Source organism: Paramormyrops kingsleyae, chromosome 4 (assembly GCF_048594095.1).
Source record: "Paramormyrops kingsleyae isolate MSU_618 chromosome 4, PKINGS_0.4, whole genome shotgun sequence".
In the NCBI taxonomy this organism is placed as follows: domain Eukaryota; kingdom Metazoa; phylum Chordata; class Actinopteri; order Osteoglossiformes; family Mormyridae; genus Paramormyrops; species Paramormyrops kingsleyae.
The window spans coordinates 32,661,738-32,674,230 of record NC_132800.1 but is presented as its reverse complement, the minus strand read 5'-3'; the positions used below and the strand labels follow the sequence as shown (position 1 = coordinate 32,674,230).

Below are 12,493 nucleotides of genomic sequence, written 5' to 3'. Positions count from 1 at the left end.
AAGGGTGTATGTGTGTATTGCCTTATTAGTAAATTAATCAGTGCGTATACAATGTAAAGGGTTAGGATAGCACATGTGTCGCCCCTTCTCCCCCCCCCCCACCCCAAACGTCAAACTACCTCATCAGACTTCTTTATATCTGTTGAGTTAAACCGTCATCGCAGGCTGTAGTCTGCCTTAATACCTCCCCCCGCTGACCATTTCGTATTATGTAATCTTGCGATGCCATGTGGCGGAGAGGGGCGGGACCTGAGGAGGGAACGAGGCGTCCGTCAAGCGTGTCCGCGTCTCCCATTGGCCGGAAACACGCCTTCACTCGCCATAATGTTTTATTACCGCGCCCACGTGACCGCCCCGTCCCCTTTTCCTAAGGGCGCGCGCCTGAGCCCGGAGGAGCGCTCGGCGCAACGTCGGGATCTGCAAGGGCGCTCGCGGCTGTGCACAGTCTCCCGTTGAAAAGCAATCCCAGGTTGTTTCCCCCGCCCCTTATTTTTCCCTCCTACTGCTTGGCACAGTGCGGACCATGGCGGCCGCTACCAGCAGCGGCTCGGCCACGGCCGCTCTGCAGCTGAAGCACTCCGGCGGCGAGCATGCACGGAAGCGCATCGATCCCCGCAGGAGACAAGCGGCTCTCTCCTTCCTCAGCAACATCTCGCTGGACGGGCGGCCGGTGCAGGACGACGGCGAGAACCTGGGGGACGAGGGAAGTTCAGTGGAGGCCAGGACTAGACAGAGCCTAGCGATGCATCCGGCTGGCGCTTCGGCCCAGGCTTTCGTCGGTGCCAACCAGGCTCTCATGCTCGGCGCCCGGGCTAGTTTCGGGGTGAATCCCGTCGGCAGTCCGCCGCCTTGCGTCACCCCGGAGGGCATCGCGTTCGGTCGCGTACAGTCCGTCTTTGGTGCTCCGTACCCGGCCGTGTCGGCAGCAACTAGAGGGAGGCTCCAGACTTTCACTCAGGGATTTGCGCCTGCCACCTTCTCCAGGCAAGCCGCCCAGAGCTACTGCTGCATGGAGGGCGGACAGATCGTTGGTTCCGCTCTGGACCTGCAGAGATCCAGGTAAACTCCATCGGGCTGAGTGCATGGGGATCCTTCTGGATTGCACCGCTGTCACCCTTAAAGTTCAAAGAGAATTTGCAGAAGAAACCTTTGGACGACTTATGCCACCGAGGGCAATTAATTAGATCAGCCCTATCCCTTACAAGTCTAGGGATTAGCGGGCGATCGATGCCTGCCTTATACCATACGATGTTTAAGCTGTCAGCTTCACATGGTCCACAGTCACTATGCATCGCACCAGGTTGACTAATGTCACCAGTCCCCACCTGTTAAACAGCGTGTCCCGTCATTGCAGGCTGTGTCCAATGTAGAAGAGTAACTGGACCTGGAAAACATCGCCCTTTCTTGTATTAAATTAGTTTAGATCAAAACGTCGGGTCCTTTTCAGCTGGGTATAAAGCTGGCGTTGCTTATTATAGTAATGGTGGCGAGAAACTTTTTCGTACAAAAACCTGTATTGTGTCTAATAAATTTAATACCCCGCTTCTTTGTTTCCGCCCCGAAAGCCGACACAATGCTTTGCAACTGAATACTTTCATATTTCAATGAAATGATGAGTCGATGGGATTTTATCGTGTGTTCATAACCGCTTATCTGTAATTTTGGTCGCTGGGATCCGGAGGATGCATGAAGTGGAGGTACACCGTAGACGTGTGTGTGTGTGTTTCTCAGTGCGCTGCCTTAACAGATCTGCATTTTAATGGATCTCCAAACACCAGGGGAATTTGTCAACCCAGGAGGGCATGAGACAGCCAATCCCAGGTGTTTATAATTTATTTTCAAACGCTTTCAGTTGAAACGCATAAATCTTTAGGTCATCTGTTACACGTTACTGCAAAGCTCACTCAGTGTGTGCATTTTCAAACTGCCAAAGTGTGCATCTAGGAGTGCGATAGAGATCCACAATATTGGTTTGTTGTCACCTTTTGCGTAAAATAACGTACCCCGGTCCAGATCTGTACAGCAAAACCTGTGTGGTTTTCAAGTGTTCCTTTCTGGAGGTATTGACTCTCACTTCCATCATGTTTGTGAGTGACGATACGTGCTTCTGAGAAACTTCAAAAGGAAGGGAAAAGTTGGTCTGCTTCTGATACTGGAAGCAAAAACACTGTTTTGGCTGTTAAGTATAATCCCCCCCCCCCCCCCCCCCCATGCAGTGTGCACTGCATGACTGCAAAGATACTGTGGGTGGAGCCACATCTTAAGAAACTGTAAAGGCTGCGTAATGAACCCAAGGCTCTCGGGACCCGCCAACAGAGATGCCCGGGGCAAACTGCCACCCTCCAGGATATCATGCCTGCAGGGCACCTGTGCGAGTAAAGTGGCCTCTATGGGGGGGGATTCAGTGGCCCATCTTCTGCGTAGATGTTGCAGTGCATACTAGAGAAGTCCAGAGTGTATCCAGACATTTCTAGGAATGCAAAGCGAGAATGGATACCGAAGTGCTTGGTGCTGATCTCCCCTAATGGTTCTTCAGTAAACGGCGAGGCAGGTGGGTCCCAGGATTCGGGTTCGCCTCTGTTCCGAAAGGCCCGGTAAAGTGGCTCGCGGGTCCCATCACCCATAGCGCCAGGTGGAGGTGTTTCAGCGCCTCTGGGATTCGGACATTTCAGAACCAGGTCGGAGGCTCGGTGGTGTGTGGCCATGGGGCTCGATGCCCTTTTTGGGAGTTTACAGATACCCGCAGGCTGCAGCTGGCACGTGGGCGAGGGCTGTACTGCTCCCCCCCCCCCTGTCTCCGCCTGGGACTAAAGAGGAATAAAGGGGGACCCCCACTGCAGCCGATCCCAGCTCTTCCCCCGTGACCTTTGGGTGACCTTTCCCTGATGTCTGCCGCTGATCAGAATCTGCTTCAGTAGCGGGCGCAATAAGTACCCGTGCGGGGCTGGAATCCGCACAAACCAGTGACTGGTTAAGAGCCTGTTCTGGGTGGCGTCTCGCTGGAGTTTGGCATTCCGCGCACAAGTGTCACTAAGGTGGGAACCTCCTCGATGCCGCGTTCCTGACGCGCAGCTCTCCAAGGCTGCCGAATCCGCGTAGCGCGCTTCTGTCCCTCCCAGGTGTGGCGGAATACCATCTCAGTGGTCACGGATTTAAAGTCCTGCATCGAATCATGATGGAGGAACGGTAGATGTCAACAAAACTCTCCCTGGGAAATAATAATAATAATAAAAAAACGATGATGATAAACAAAAGCGTGTGACGTCTGTCATGTATTTTCTGAGGGAAACTTTAATCCTTACTTGAAAATTGTATTTTGTGTTGAAGATTGGGTTCTGCGGTCCGTTCAGATTAACCTCAGCGAATGATTAGGACAAAATGACTCTGACCCGACCCACACAAACTCCTGCTTATTCAGTGCCTTTTGGTATCGGGCTGGACAAAATCATACTAAGTATCTGTGGGAAACATTAGGCTAGTCAGACCTGCGGTTCTCAGCCCGGTGCGGGTCTGATTGCTTCACTAAGCCATCTGCAGCTTGCATTTCTTTACCCATAAGCCCCTGGTGCTGTTTTGGGCAAGCAAAGAGCACCAGCAAACTAATATATCGCTGTCGTGTTGGGCTCCTTTACACCCCCAGGTGTCATATTGTGTTAAGATGATTGACTGCTCCTCACGCACAAATGCAAAAGAAACACACTCTTGTGTAATACTTTGTTTCCTGCTCTTGCCTGATTCTTAGTGCCTGGGAGACCCAGAAAAGGGTTTTATGAAAAGTTTGGCTATTTGGCTGCAGTTACCCGATGGGGTGTGAAGTTGATCGTTTACATACTACAGAAGAAAATAATTAAACGCAGCATGACTTTACATGCACCGTTTCTCCTTTTAATGCTGATGTCAGCAGAGATTTGGTATATTTTGTAGCTTGTTTAAATCTGTTTTTTTCCCCCTTCCCATAATGCTTTGCATTGCATCTAAGAAACACCCTGATGTGAATGACCTGTTGTGAATTTACTGTCTCCCAACCCTTTAGCTTGAGATGAACCTCCTGGCACTGCAGTGTGAACCTGAGTAACGTGCAGCCGGTCGAGACCCTTTCCCCCCCTGGCCTTGGGATCGGCTGGTGTTGTGTGTAGCCGCTGTGACCGTTGTTTATTATTTCAGTTTGTTTTTGACGGCCCGACTCCGAGCGCGTTCTGTGCTCTGTGAGTGACTTTCCAGGAAAGGTACGTGATTTGATCCCTGTTGTGTGGCCCACACCACTCCTGCGGCTCGTGGACTCTTCCCACGTGGGTCAGGTTAACGAATTTCCCGTGCGCGTGGGGGCGTTCACGGCGCGCTCCGTCAGCCGTCGTCACCTTCTGGATTGAGAGGAGCGTCATCCGCCCGTGACGTTCTTCAACGTCTGCGTGTAACATCCTGAATCCCAGAAGCTGACGCCCTGCTTCGTAACGGCTTCATATTTCAGTCTATCATTTTTAATGAGTAAAGCCTATAAATGCTGTAACTATTTAACTGCTTATGTTGGAGGGACATAAAATTTTATTGTAACGCAAGGTTGTGGTTCGGAGCTAGTTAGAGAGGCTCTGGGGCGGCAGAAGCTTATGAAACGGGCGAGAGTGATGAACTGGGACGTTATTTGGGGGTGGGAGCAGAAATTAAGTTAACAAAACCAGTTTGGGTGTGGTGGAGGACATATCAATAGGCTGTTGTTTTAATATAAGTATGGGGGGTCAGATAAAAGCCAAAATGAGCTTATTCTGGGGGTCATAACCTAGGACTGGGTCAGGCTTTGGTCTCTGGGTGGGGGGTCAGTGGGGGTTGGGAAGAAGAGCAAGGTGAACTGATCATGTGACTCGGTCACCTGACTGCCCCGGGACATGCATAAGCTGTCTGCTATCTGGAGATGTTTAGAGCTCCAGAACATCCCAACGCACACGGTCAGCTGACATCATCTCACCATAGTCTGCACTCCTCTGGTGACGACGTCCCGGTGAACACGGGCTCTGCTATTAACAGCAAGGATCTCGGGGGTGGGTTTAATACCAGGAGATGCTGAGAATCGCCTTTGTTGTCTACTAGGGGGGTGACCCGGGTGAGCAGTGTTACGAGGACTGGTGGGACTCCGGTCTATGTGAGCTGTCGAGTGCATCAAGGCCGCAGAAACCTTTTGGCTGTCTTAACGTGGGATGTGGACATTCGGCACGTCGTCTCACTTCTGCCGTGGGGGGGGGGAATAAGAGGATGTTTCGCAATCCTTGGCCGGCCCAAGCAGGCAGCTTGGAGTCTGCACTTGCTACATCTTCGGCATCCGGTGCAGACCCTCCCCCCCTCTCCAACCCCCGTCTCCAACCAGGGAGGTCGGAGGGAGACAAGTTGGCCACGGAGGCCCTATATACACTACCGACGAAGAGCTTCGCTCCTGTTGGGAAAAACTGCCTCAATCTCACTGCCAGAATGGGGGGGGGGCTCTGCTCAATAAGGGCTTTCTCCCGTTCCCAAATAACCCCTCCCAGCGGGAATAAATCCCTCAGAGCCTCTTCAGTCGTTTGTGGGAGGAGCTTATTTCTGGGACACTGATTTGTTCTGGATTATCACCAGTTTTCGTGTGATACCGTTTGGCCTGTCCTCGAACCCGGGCCCTTAGTGTTTCATGCGCCCACTCATTAATTCCTTATCAGTCGTCACTCATTCCTCACCTTAACCCTTGAAGCACATGAAAAGGCGACCCTGTTCCGGATCTTTCTGTCCCCCCCCCCTCCCACCCAGTACATGAATCGGTACCTTATGTTCCCGGCAGCCTCACCGAACGTCCGTCCTTGAAAAGCTCATCATTTTCCCTTTTCGCCACTTTCTTTTCAGGGATGTGTCGACGGGCATCGACTGTTTCCTGTTCATTGTGTTAATCTTGAAAAGGATTGGGCCTCTTCTCTGTGCTCTGAGCAGTCAGCGTACGCCCACCCCCCCCCACCGCCGGCACTGAAACTAAAGCCTTTCCACCCCCCGCTCTGGTGCGATTGGCAGGGATCTGCCGGCACACTGAAATGTCAGCTGACAGCCTGCTGGACTTACTCTTCAGCTTGGTGAAAAACAACAGTTTTTAATTTTACCGCCCCCTATTGGCAGGAAACTGTGTCATCTATAAATGAGTTTTTTTTTTTTATTTACTACATAAATTTAACTTGTGCTGACCCTAAGCAGGAAAACCGCCCCTCCCCCCCCTGCCCCCCCCCCAGGTGAGCCAGCAGGTGTTCAGATTATGGCCGTCAGCATATTATTTATTTACTTGCCTAGCCAATCCTTTTACCCGGCCCTGAGCCTTGAAACTTTACCCGATTACAGCTTGAGGATATTGTACCAGTGTCCTTAACTGCCATGCCCCCTGCTGGCAAGCAAGTGGCGTGCGGTCTGCTGCAAGACAGGAGTATCTGTCACTGGCGCAGTGAGACCGCCTCCTCTAGTTTTCTCGGCCAGACCCCGCAGAGTCTGTAGGGTTACCGGTTCATAAAGCACTCTTGGCTCGACGCCGTTCCGGTTGCAGTGGGAGTGCGGGACCTCAAAGGACCTCAGGAGTCACATGCCAGGTCCTGCAGGTGCACAGTTCAGAGGAAGGCGCCCGGCACTGCAGGGAAGATGGTTCTAGATCTGCGGGGGGTGATCCTGGCCAAGCTGAGCCTGATGCTGAGTGTTCGTGACTGACAGGCCTTTCGGCACTACCTCCATGTTGACTCAGCTGGGGCTGGTGCATGTGTGTGTGCGTGTGTGTGTGTGTGCGCGTGTGTGTGTTTGTGCGTGCGCACGTGTGTCTGTGTGGCCTGCGTGGCAACGTTCCAGGGGTGGGCGTCTCTTACCCACACTCGGATGAGCCTTCACTATTGCCCAGATGGTCTTTATCTCCACGGAGACAGTGGTCCGCGTCTCACGATTCGTCGCCGGTGGGACTGAGGGGGGTGCTTCGAGACCCTCCTACGCCCCTGGACTGCGCGGACGGTGCAGTCCAACACTCTCTTCTGTAGGATTGGATCCTGTATCGAACGTCTCCTCAAAAATGAAGGACGCTTCCCGAGATGTTAGGCGATCTTGCGGCTGTAGGCCGTTCCATGGTAGATTCAGCCGGATTTTAAGTCCTGACTTTCCACACGGGAGCGGGAACATCGGTAAAGGGGGTCGTTCGTCGTCCTCTTGTGTGTAATGACTGGCCGTGGTTTAGGTTAAGGGTGTTAGTTCTGCTGTTGCTCATAATGAAAGATGTGAAAAACATGGGTGAGTGGTTTGGCTGTTTGGCGAGGTTGCGGGGGAGGGTGACAATGTCGATTGTCACAGTGAAAGTCATGCTACCTCACTGGTACACTGTGCCACCAGATGTCAACACTGAGACCCGATGGGCTTGTGACATCATGCAAGCCCGGTCGGCATGATGCCACTTGCTGGTCATGTCGTCCCTTTGATCTCGCAGAAGCGGGAGACATGGTCTCCATGACGATCTGGATTTGTCCGTGTGACATGACCACATGTTCGGCTGTCGGCGGCCGGCCATCCCATCCCAGGAGCAAACCCCAACCGTGGCGGATGTCAGAGGTGGCCGGTTCTTCTCAACGTGCTCGGGTGTGAATGACAGACAGCTAGGGGGGGGGGCTCCTCTGTGATACCCTGGGGTAATGAACTTGCCGGGATTGCACCAGTAAATTTTATGTAGCTGTGTCACCTGCATAAAAAATTATACAGAATACAGTACATCCATCCTCCAACTGCTTATTTTACTCAGGGTTTGGGGGGGGGGGGGTCACCATGAAATCTCTCTTCACTGGGGACAGTGAGCTAAGCCTCTGTGCCGGAGATCAGAAGATTCGGGCCCCAGCCTCTGTGAAATAGTCACATGTGCATGTGCCCTAAAGCCGCTGTTTCTGGCGTGGCTGACCCTGTGCTGTGACCCCCAGACCGGCTCTCACCTGTCTCCGTGTCTCTTGCTGAGTGATATGGGGTAGGGAGAGAGCCAATTCTCCCATGGGGGAGTGATTCTGTTCTGTTTCATCTTCTGTGTTTGGTTCTCTGAGCTGAATGAGCAAAAAAACAAAAATCCAACAGAACATCCACTGTAAGCGTTGCTGTTATGCGCAATAACATCTGAAAAGAGAGAGCGATTGCATTTCCTGGCTCCGCTGGCGGATCCCGGTGTGTGTGTGTGTGTGTGTGTGTGTGTGTGTGTGTGTTTTTTTTAACGGGGTATTTTTTGCGCTTGATGTCAGCGTTGCAGGAACGTAGCAGCTCGGTGGGACCTGGCCCCCCACCCCCTTTGGAAAACAGCAGACGTGATACCCTGTCACATCGATTTGTTGGGGCTGCCGCTGAGCTCGTATCTGGCAAACAGAGAGCGGGGCAGTGGGGGTGAGCTGGGTGCGGGGGGGGGGGGTTTCCAGTCCGTCTCTCTCGAGCTTCTGTTGAGGCGTCCTGTAACCCAGCCGTGAAACACGTCATATCTGAGTGCAGCTGATCTCTCACGCGATCGCGTTTCCACAGCAACATACTCCTGTCGTTCTTCCTGCGGCACCAAATTGCAGGAACGTGCTCGGTAATCTTTGGCCCGTTTTGCTCGAACCCTTCTTAGAGCAGCTACGTTGCAGTCCCCAGCAGTGAGGGGGGGCTTTTATAAGCCACTTTCAGCTCAGGACGCACATATTAAAGAAGCTAATTCTTAAGAAAGAATTTGCCCCGAGGCAATTGGCCGGTGCGTTATAAACTGCAGGCTGGGTCCCCGTCATCCGGCACGTTCTCCTCCGCTCTCGCCGTATGTGGGCTGCAGTGCTGCTTGACGTCTACATTTTAAGCTGCAAACGGGACCAGATGAGAGAGACTGTCTGCATCTGGGTGGCTGACTCAGTGAAAGCTGTGGACTCTTATGGAATTCACTTTGGGGCATTTGGTGCGTCGATCCACTTTTAGTTTGAGGCCGATGGACGGACCGTCAGCACGCTGGAAGGGAGGTGGTCTTCGGTTTGGGCGGGGTTTTAAGGGAGGGGAGACGGGGGTGTCGCCTTCAGACGCCGAGCTGGTCCGTCGCTCATCTTTGCTTTTGAATACAGCAGCGCTCCCCCCCCCCCCGCCCCAATCTATCACAGCATCCAAGGACGGAGGGTGGGTTCAGACCCAAGGAAATTCACTGGGAATATACCACCCCCCCCCCCCATCTGAATCCCGTGGTCGGCTTTATTCTTACCCAAAGCCATGCATTTCCCCATCATAGGCTACGGCTCTTTGACCCATCATTTACCAGTGTTTCTGTTTTGCTGAATAAACGATGTTGACGTCGCATGCTGTCCTCCCCGCACGGCCCGTCGTCTGTCATAAGTATTTGTGGTTTTTCTTGTGGCTTCCTGGTGACATTGATTTAGTGGCCGGCGGACCTAGAGTGTCAGCATGCTCGGTCGGGCATGCGCTACGGGCCGTGTGTGTGTGTGTGTGTGTGTGTGAGTGTGTGAGAGAGAGAGAGACAGAGAGAGAGAGATTAGGCTGGAAAGATCCTATTGGCCTCAGGGAAATGACTCTTGGCCGTTTTAGGAGAGATGTAAGATTAAATAAAATTAAATAAAAATGCCTCCTACACAGCTGGCTGATGAGGCTCATACTCAGCCTGCTCTTAACCTCCCCAACGCCCCCCCCCAGGCATGGCTCTCCAGGTCCTGCCCCTCCCCCCCTTTTTATTGGACAAGAGCTGTTAGGTCAAAGGTCAGAGGGCGGTGCCCCACTAGCCTGGCATGTCTGTTTGGGGGAGCATGTCAATCCAAGGGAAAAGTGAAGAGTCATCAGCAGCACCCCCATCGGGCAATGGGGTGGAACATTCCATTATGAGAATGGAACATTCCTTTAAAAGATGGCTGCCGCCACTAGCGTTTGAGAAACCCTTTAGCATGTTTTTTAAAGAAAGAAAGCAATCCTCATTTGAGGCACTGGTGATTAATTAGTTTGAATGTTCCTACAGCAAAAGCCCCTCCCCCATCTCTAAAGTCTGTGTGCTCACTGGTCCGCTGATGCTGTGGGTGTATCGCTTTCCATTCCTCAGGTACCCCCCCCCCCCCACCCGGCCGTCTGCGGATTTAGCACGGTGAAACGTGTGGCTCCTTTTTCACAGCTCCTGCTGCCTATAGAGCGGCTGTCGATCACAGACTTCCTGTTTGGTAACAGGAAGTGACACTGTGCACTCTGGGCCTGGCTTGTCATTGGATTCTTCATGCTTTAATTTGTTACTTTGTTACTTTTTCATTGAGACTACTGTCTTTTGACCAAGTTGTTCTGGCACTGTTTAATCGCCTTTTAAATTTCAATTTTAAAAATCTGTTCGTGTATCTATTTTATATTGGAAAATTAAATTAGATCAGTTCACCCTGTTCCAGGTGATATAGATGGGTGGATGAAATCCACTTGTGCAGTTTCGCTTCTGTTTTAGCCATGAAACCACAAAGCTGATAAAGGAATTGTTTTGGCTCCCGCTCCGCGTTCTTGTATTTTGGCTGTTAAATGAAGTGGACGCGATCGGATTTCACACTAATTCGGGCTGCATTTCAGCTTGTGGGGATCTGTGAAGTGAACGCTCTTCCGTTAAAGAGCGAACGGCGTGTTTTCTGTCATGAGCACCTCGCACTCGACCAAAACGTAACGTAGCGGTAGTCGTGGACGGTATATAATTTTTGTACCGTCCAGACATTGTATTGTGGTATATAGTATTTTCAGGGTTTCTCAAAACATCTCCTAGCAGTGCGGGAAAGGGGGTCCTCAAAAAATCTGCTACTTTTATTTACAAGATTACACAATATACCAGAATAACTCCGTTATTACCATAATATCACCCAATCGTACGTTTAGCGGTCAGATTGTAACACAAACAATGCCTCATTCGCCTCTGCAGCCAATGTCCTTTGATATCGAGTCAGAACACAAAAGTGACCTTTGTGTGGGTTTTACGGTTTTGACATCTACCACACTCTGAGATAATGGCTAGTCGGTCACGCTGTTTTCTGACCTATGCGGCGCAAAGAACTCAATCCAGAGAGATCCACGCGCATGACTGTCAGTCTTGTGACTTTCGGATACTCTAGAGGTTCAGAAGGACTCGCTGGCATATAGATTTTGCGAACGATTTTTGTGAGATGTGTACACGTTTGCATGATCGGTTCACTAAAAAGTTTGCGACATTAACTCTTCGTACACAGCATGATTAAGGCCTTGTGAGGTTTTTTTTGGAAAAGGAGATTTTAAAGGCTCATGTTTTTGATACATTAGATTTTTAGTCATCGGCTATGTGGACTTATCCGAAGCAGCTAGCAGAGCTATTTCTTCTTTATCTTTCATCTATATCATCATACAAAAGTTAGTATTTTACTGAAGAAGTTAAAATAATCTTGCTCTGGACTAGATATGCAGTCTGAACTCTATTGACTACTTCAGTTCCAGCGTGTTACCCTACAAGATTATTGGTCAATCAATAGAATAGTAACAGGGATAAAGGAATTTCACTCGGGGGGGGGGGGAACGTGATATTTTTACTTATGCTTTTAGGGTCTTGGAAGACTGCAAAGCTACTTTCTAGAGCTGTTTTCCTCAGAAAGTGATTTGCGTCTTCCTGCGACTGGCTGATCAGCAGCGACCGTGGTCCGCTGGGATCCGGTGTACGGGCCACCTCGAGTTTGGGGGGGGGGGGGGGGGGTTTCAGTGAAGCTGGGGAACTCGGGCGCTTCTCACATTAACCCGCCGTCTTGCCGTTACATGCCCCTGACGGAGGGTACCGATCATGTTATAGTCCGGGTCGCTGAGCGGTGCTTACGGTTCACGTTAATTTATTTAGCAGATGCTCTTTTCAGGTGAGGCAGTCGGTTTCGTAGGAGCGAGGGCTGTTGCATCGGATAGTAAGAGTTACACTGCCCACGCCCCCCCCCCCCCCCCCCCCCCCAATAAGTGAACCCTTGGACTTATTCAGATGGTGTCTGCATTTTCTGTCCTGACTGGAGAGTTGTTAGATGACTAAATGAACAAGAATGACTTAAATGGCCAAATGTACTAGAGCAATTCCGGGTAATAAACAGTCAAACCACCAAGTCCTACATGGCTCATAAATAATAAGTCCATCCATCTTCCAGCTGGTAGGGGGCCTTGCAGCCTACCCCAGGCAGCAGAGTGGGGACCTCAGCCAGAGCAGGATGCCAGTCCATCACAGGGCTCGCAGAGTGGGGACCTCAGCCTGGACAGGATGCCAGTCCATCACAGGGCTCGCAGAGTGGGGACCTCAGCCTGGACAGGATGCCAGTCCATCACAGGGCTCGCACACAACAGGCGATTCAGAGACGCCTGTTAGCTTAAGTGCCGTCTAAAGACTAGGCGAGAACATGCAATCTCGATTCGAACCCCCAGCCACGGAGGTGCTATCCACTGAAGAACGCTGTCGCCCATCCAACCATTCAGAGTTTGCCTATTTGCGGCTCCTATAGTTCTGACCTGGTAGCCT

General features: G+C 51.5%; 1 protein-coding gene across 2 annotated transcripts in view; it reads left to right on the top strand.

Annotated features, from left to right (window-relative positions):
• Nucleotides 1-354: 354 nt before the first annotated feature.
• cables1 (Cdk5 and Abl enzyme substrate 1) overlaps nt 355-12,493 on the top strand; it is a 28,896-nt gene continuing 16,757 nt past the window's right edge. For both annotated transcript variants that reach the window (XM_023815610.2, XM_023815609.2), the window contains exon 1: nt 355-1,059. In XM_023815610.2, the coding sequence (XP_023671378.1) occupies nt 524-1,059 (536 nt within the window). In that variant the 5' untranslated portion in view covers nt 355-523. The remainder of the gene's footprint in view (nt 1,060-12,493) is intronic.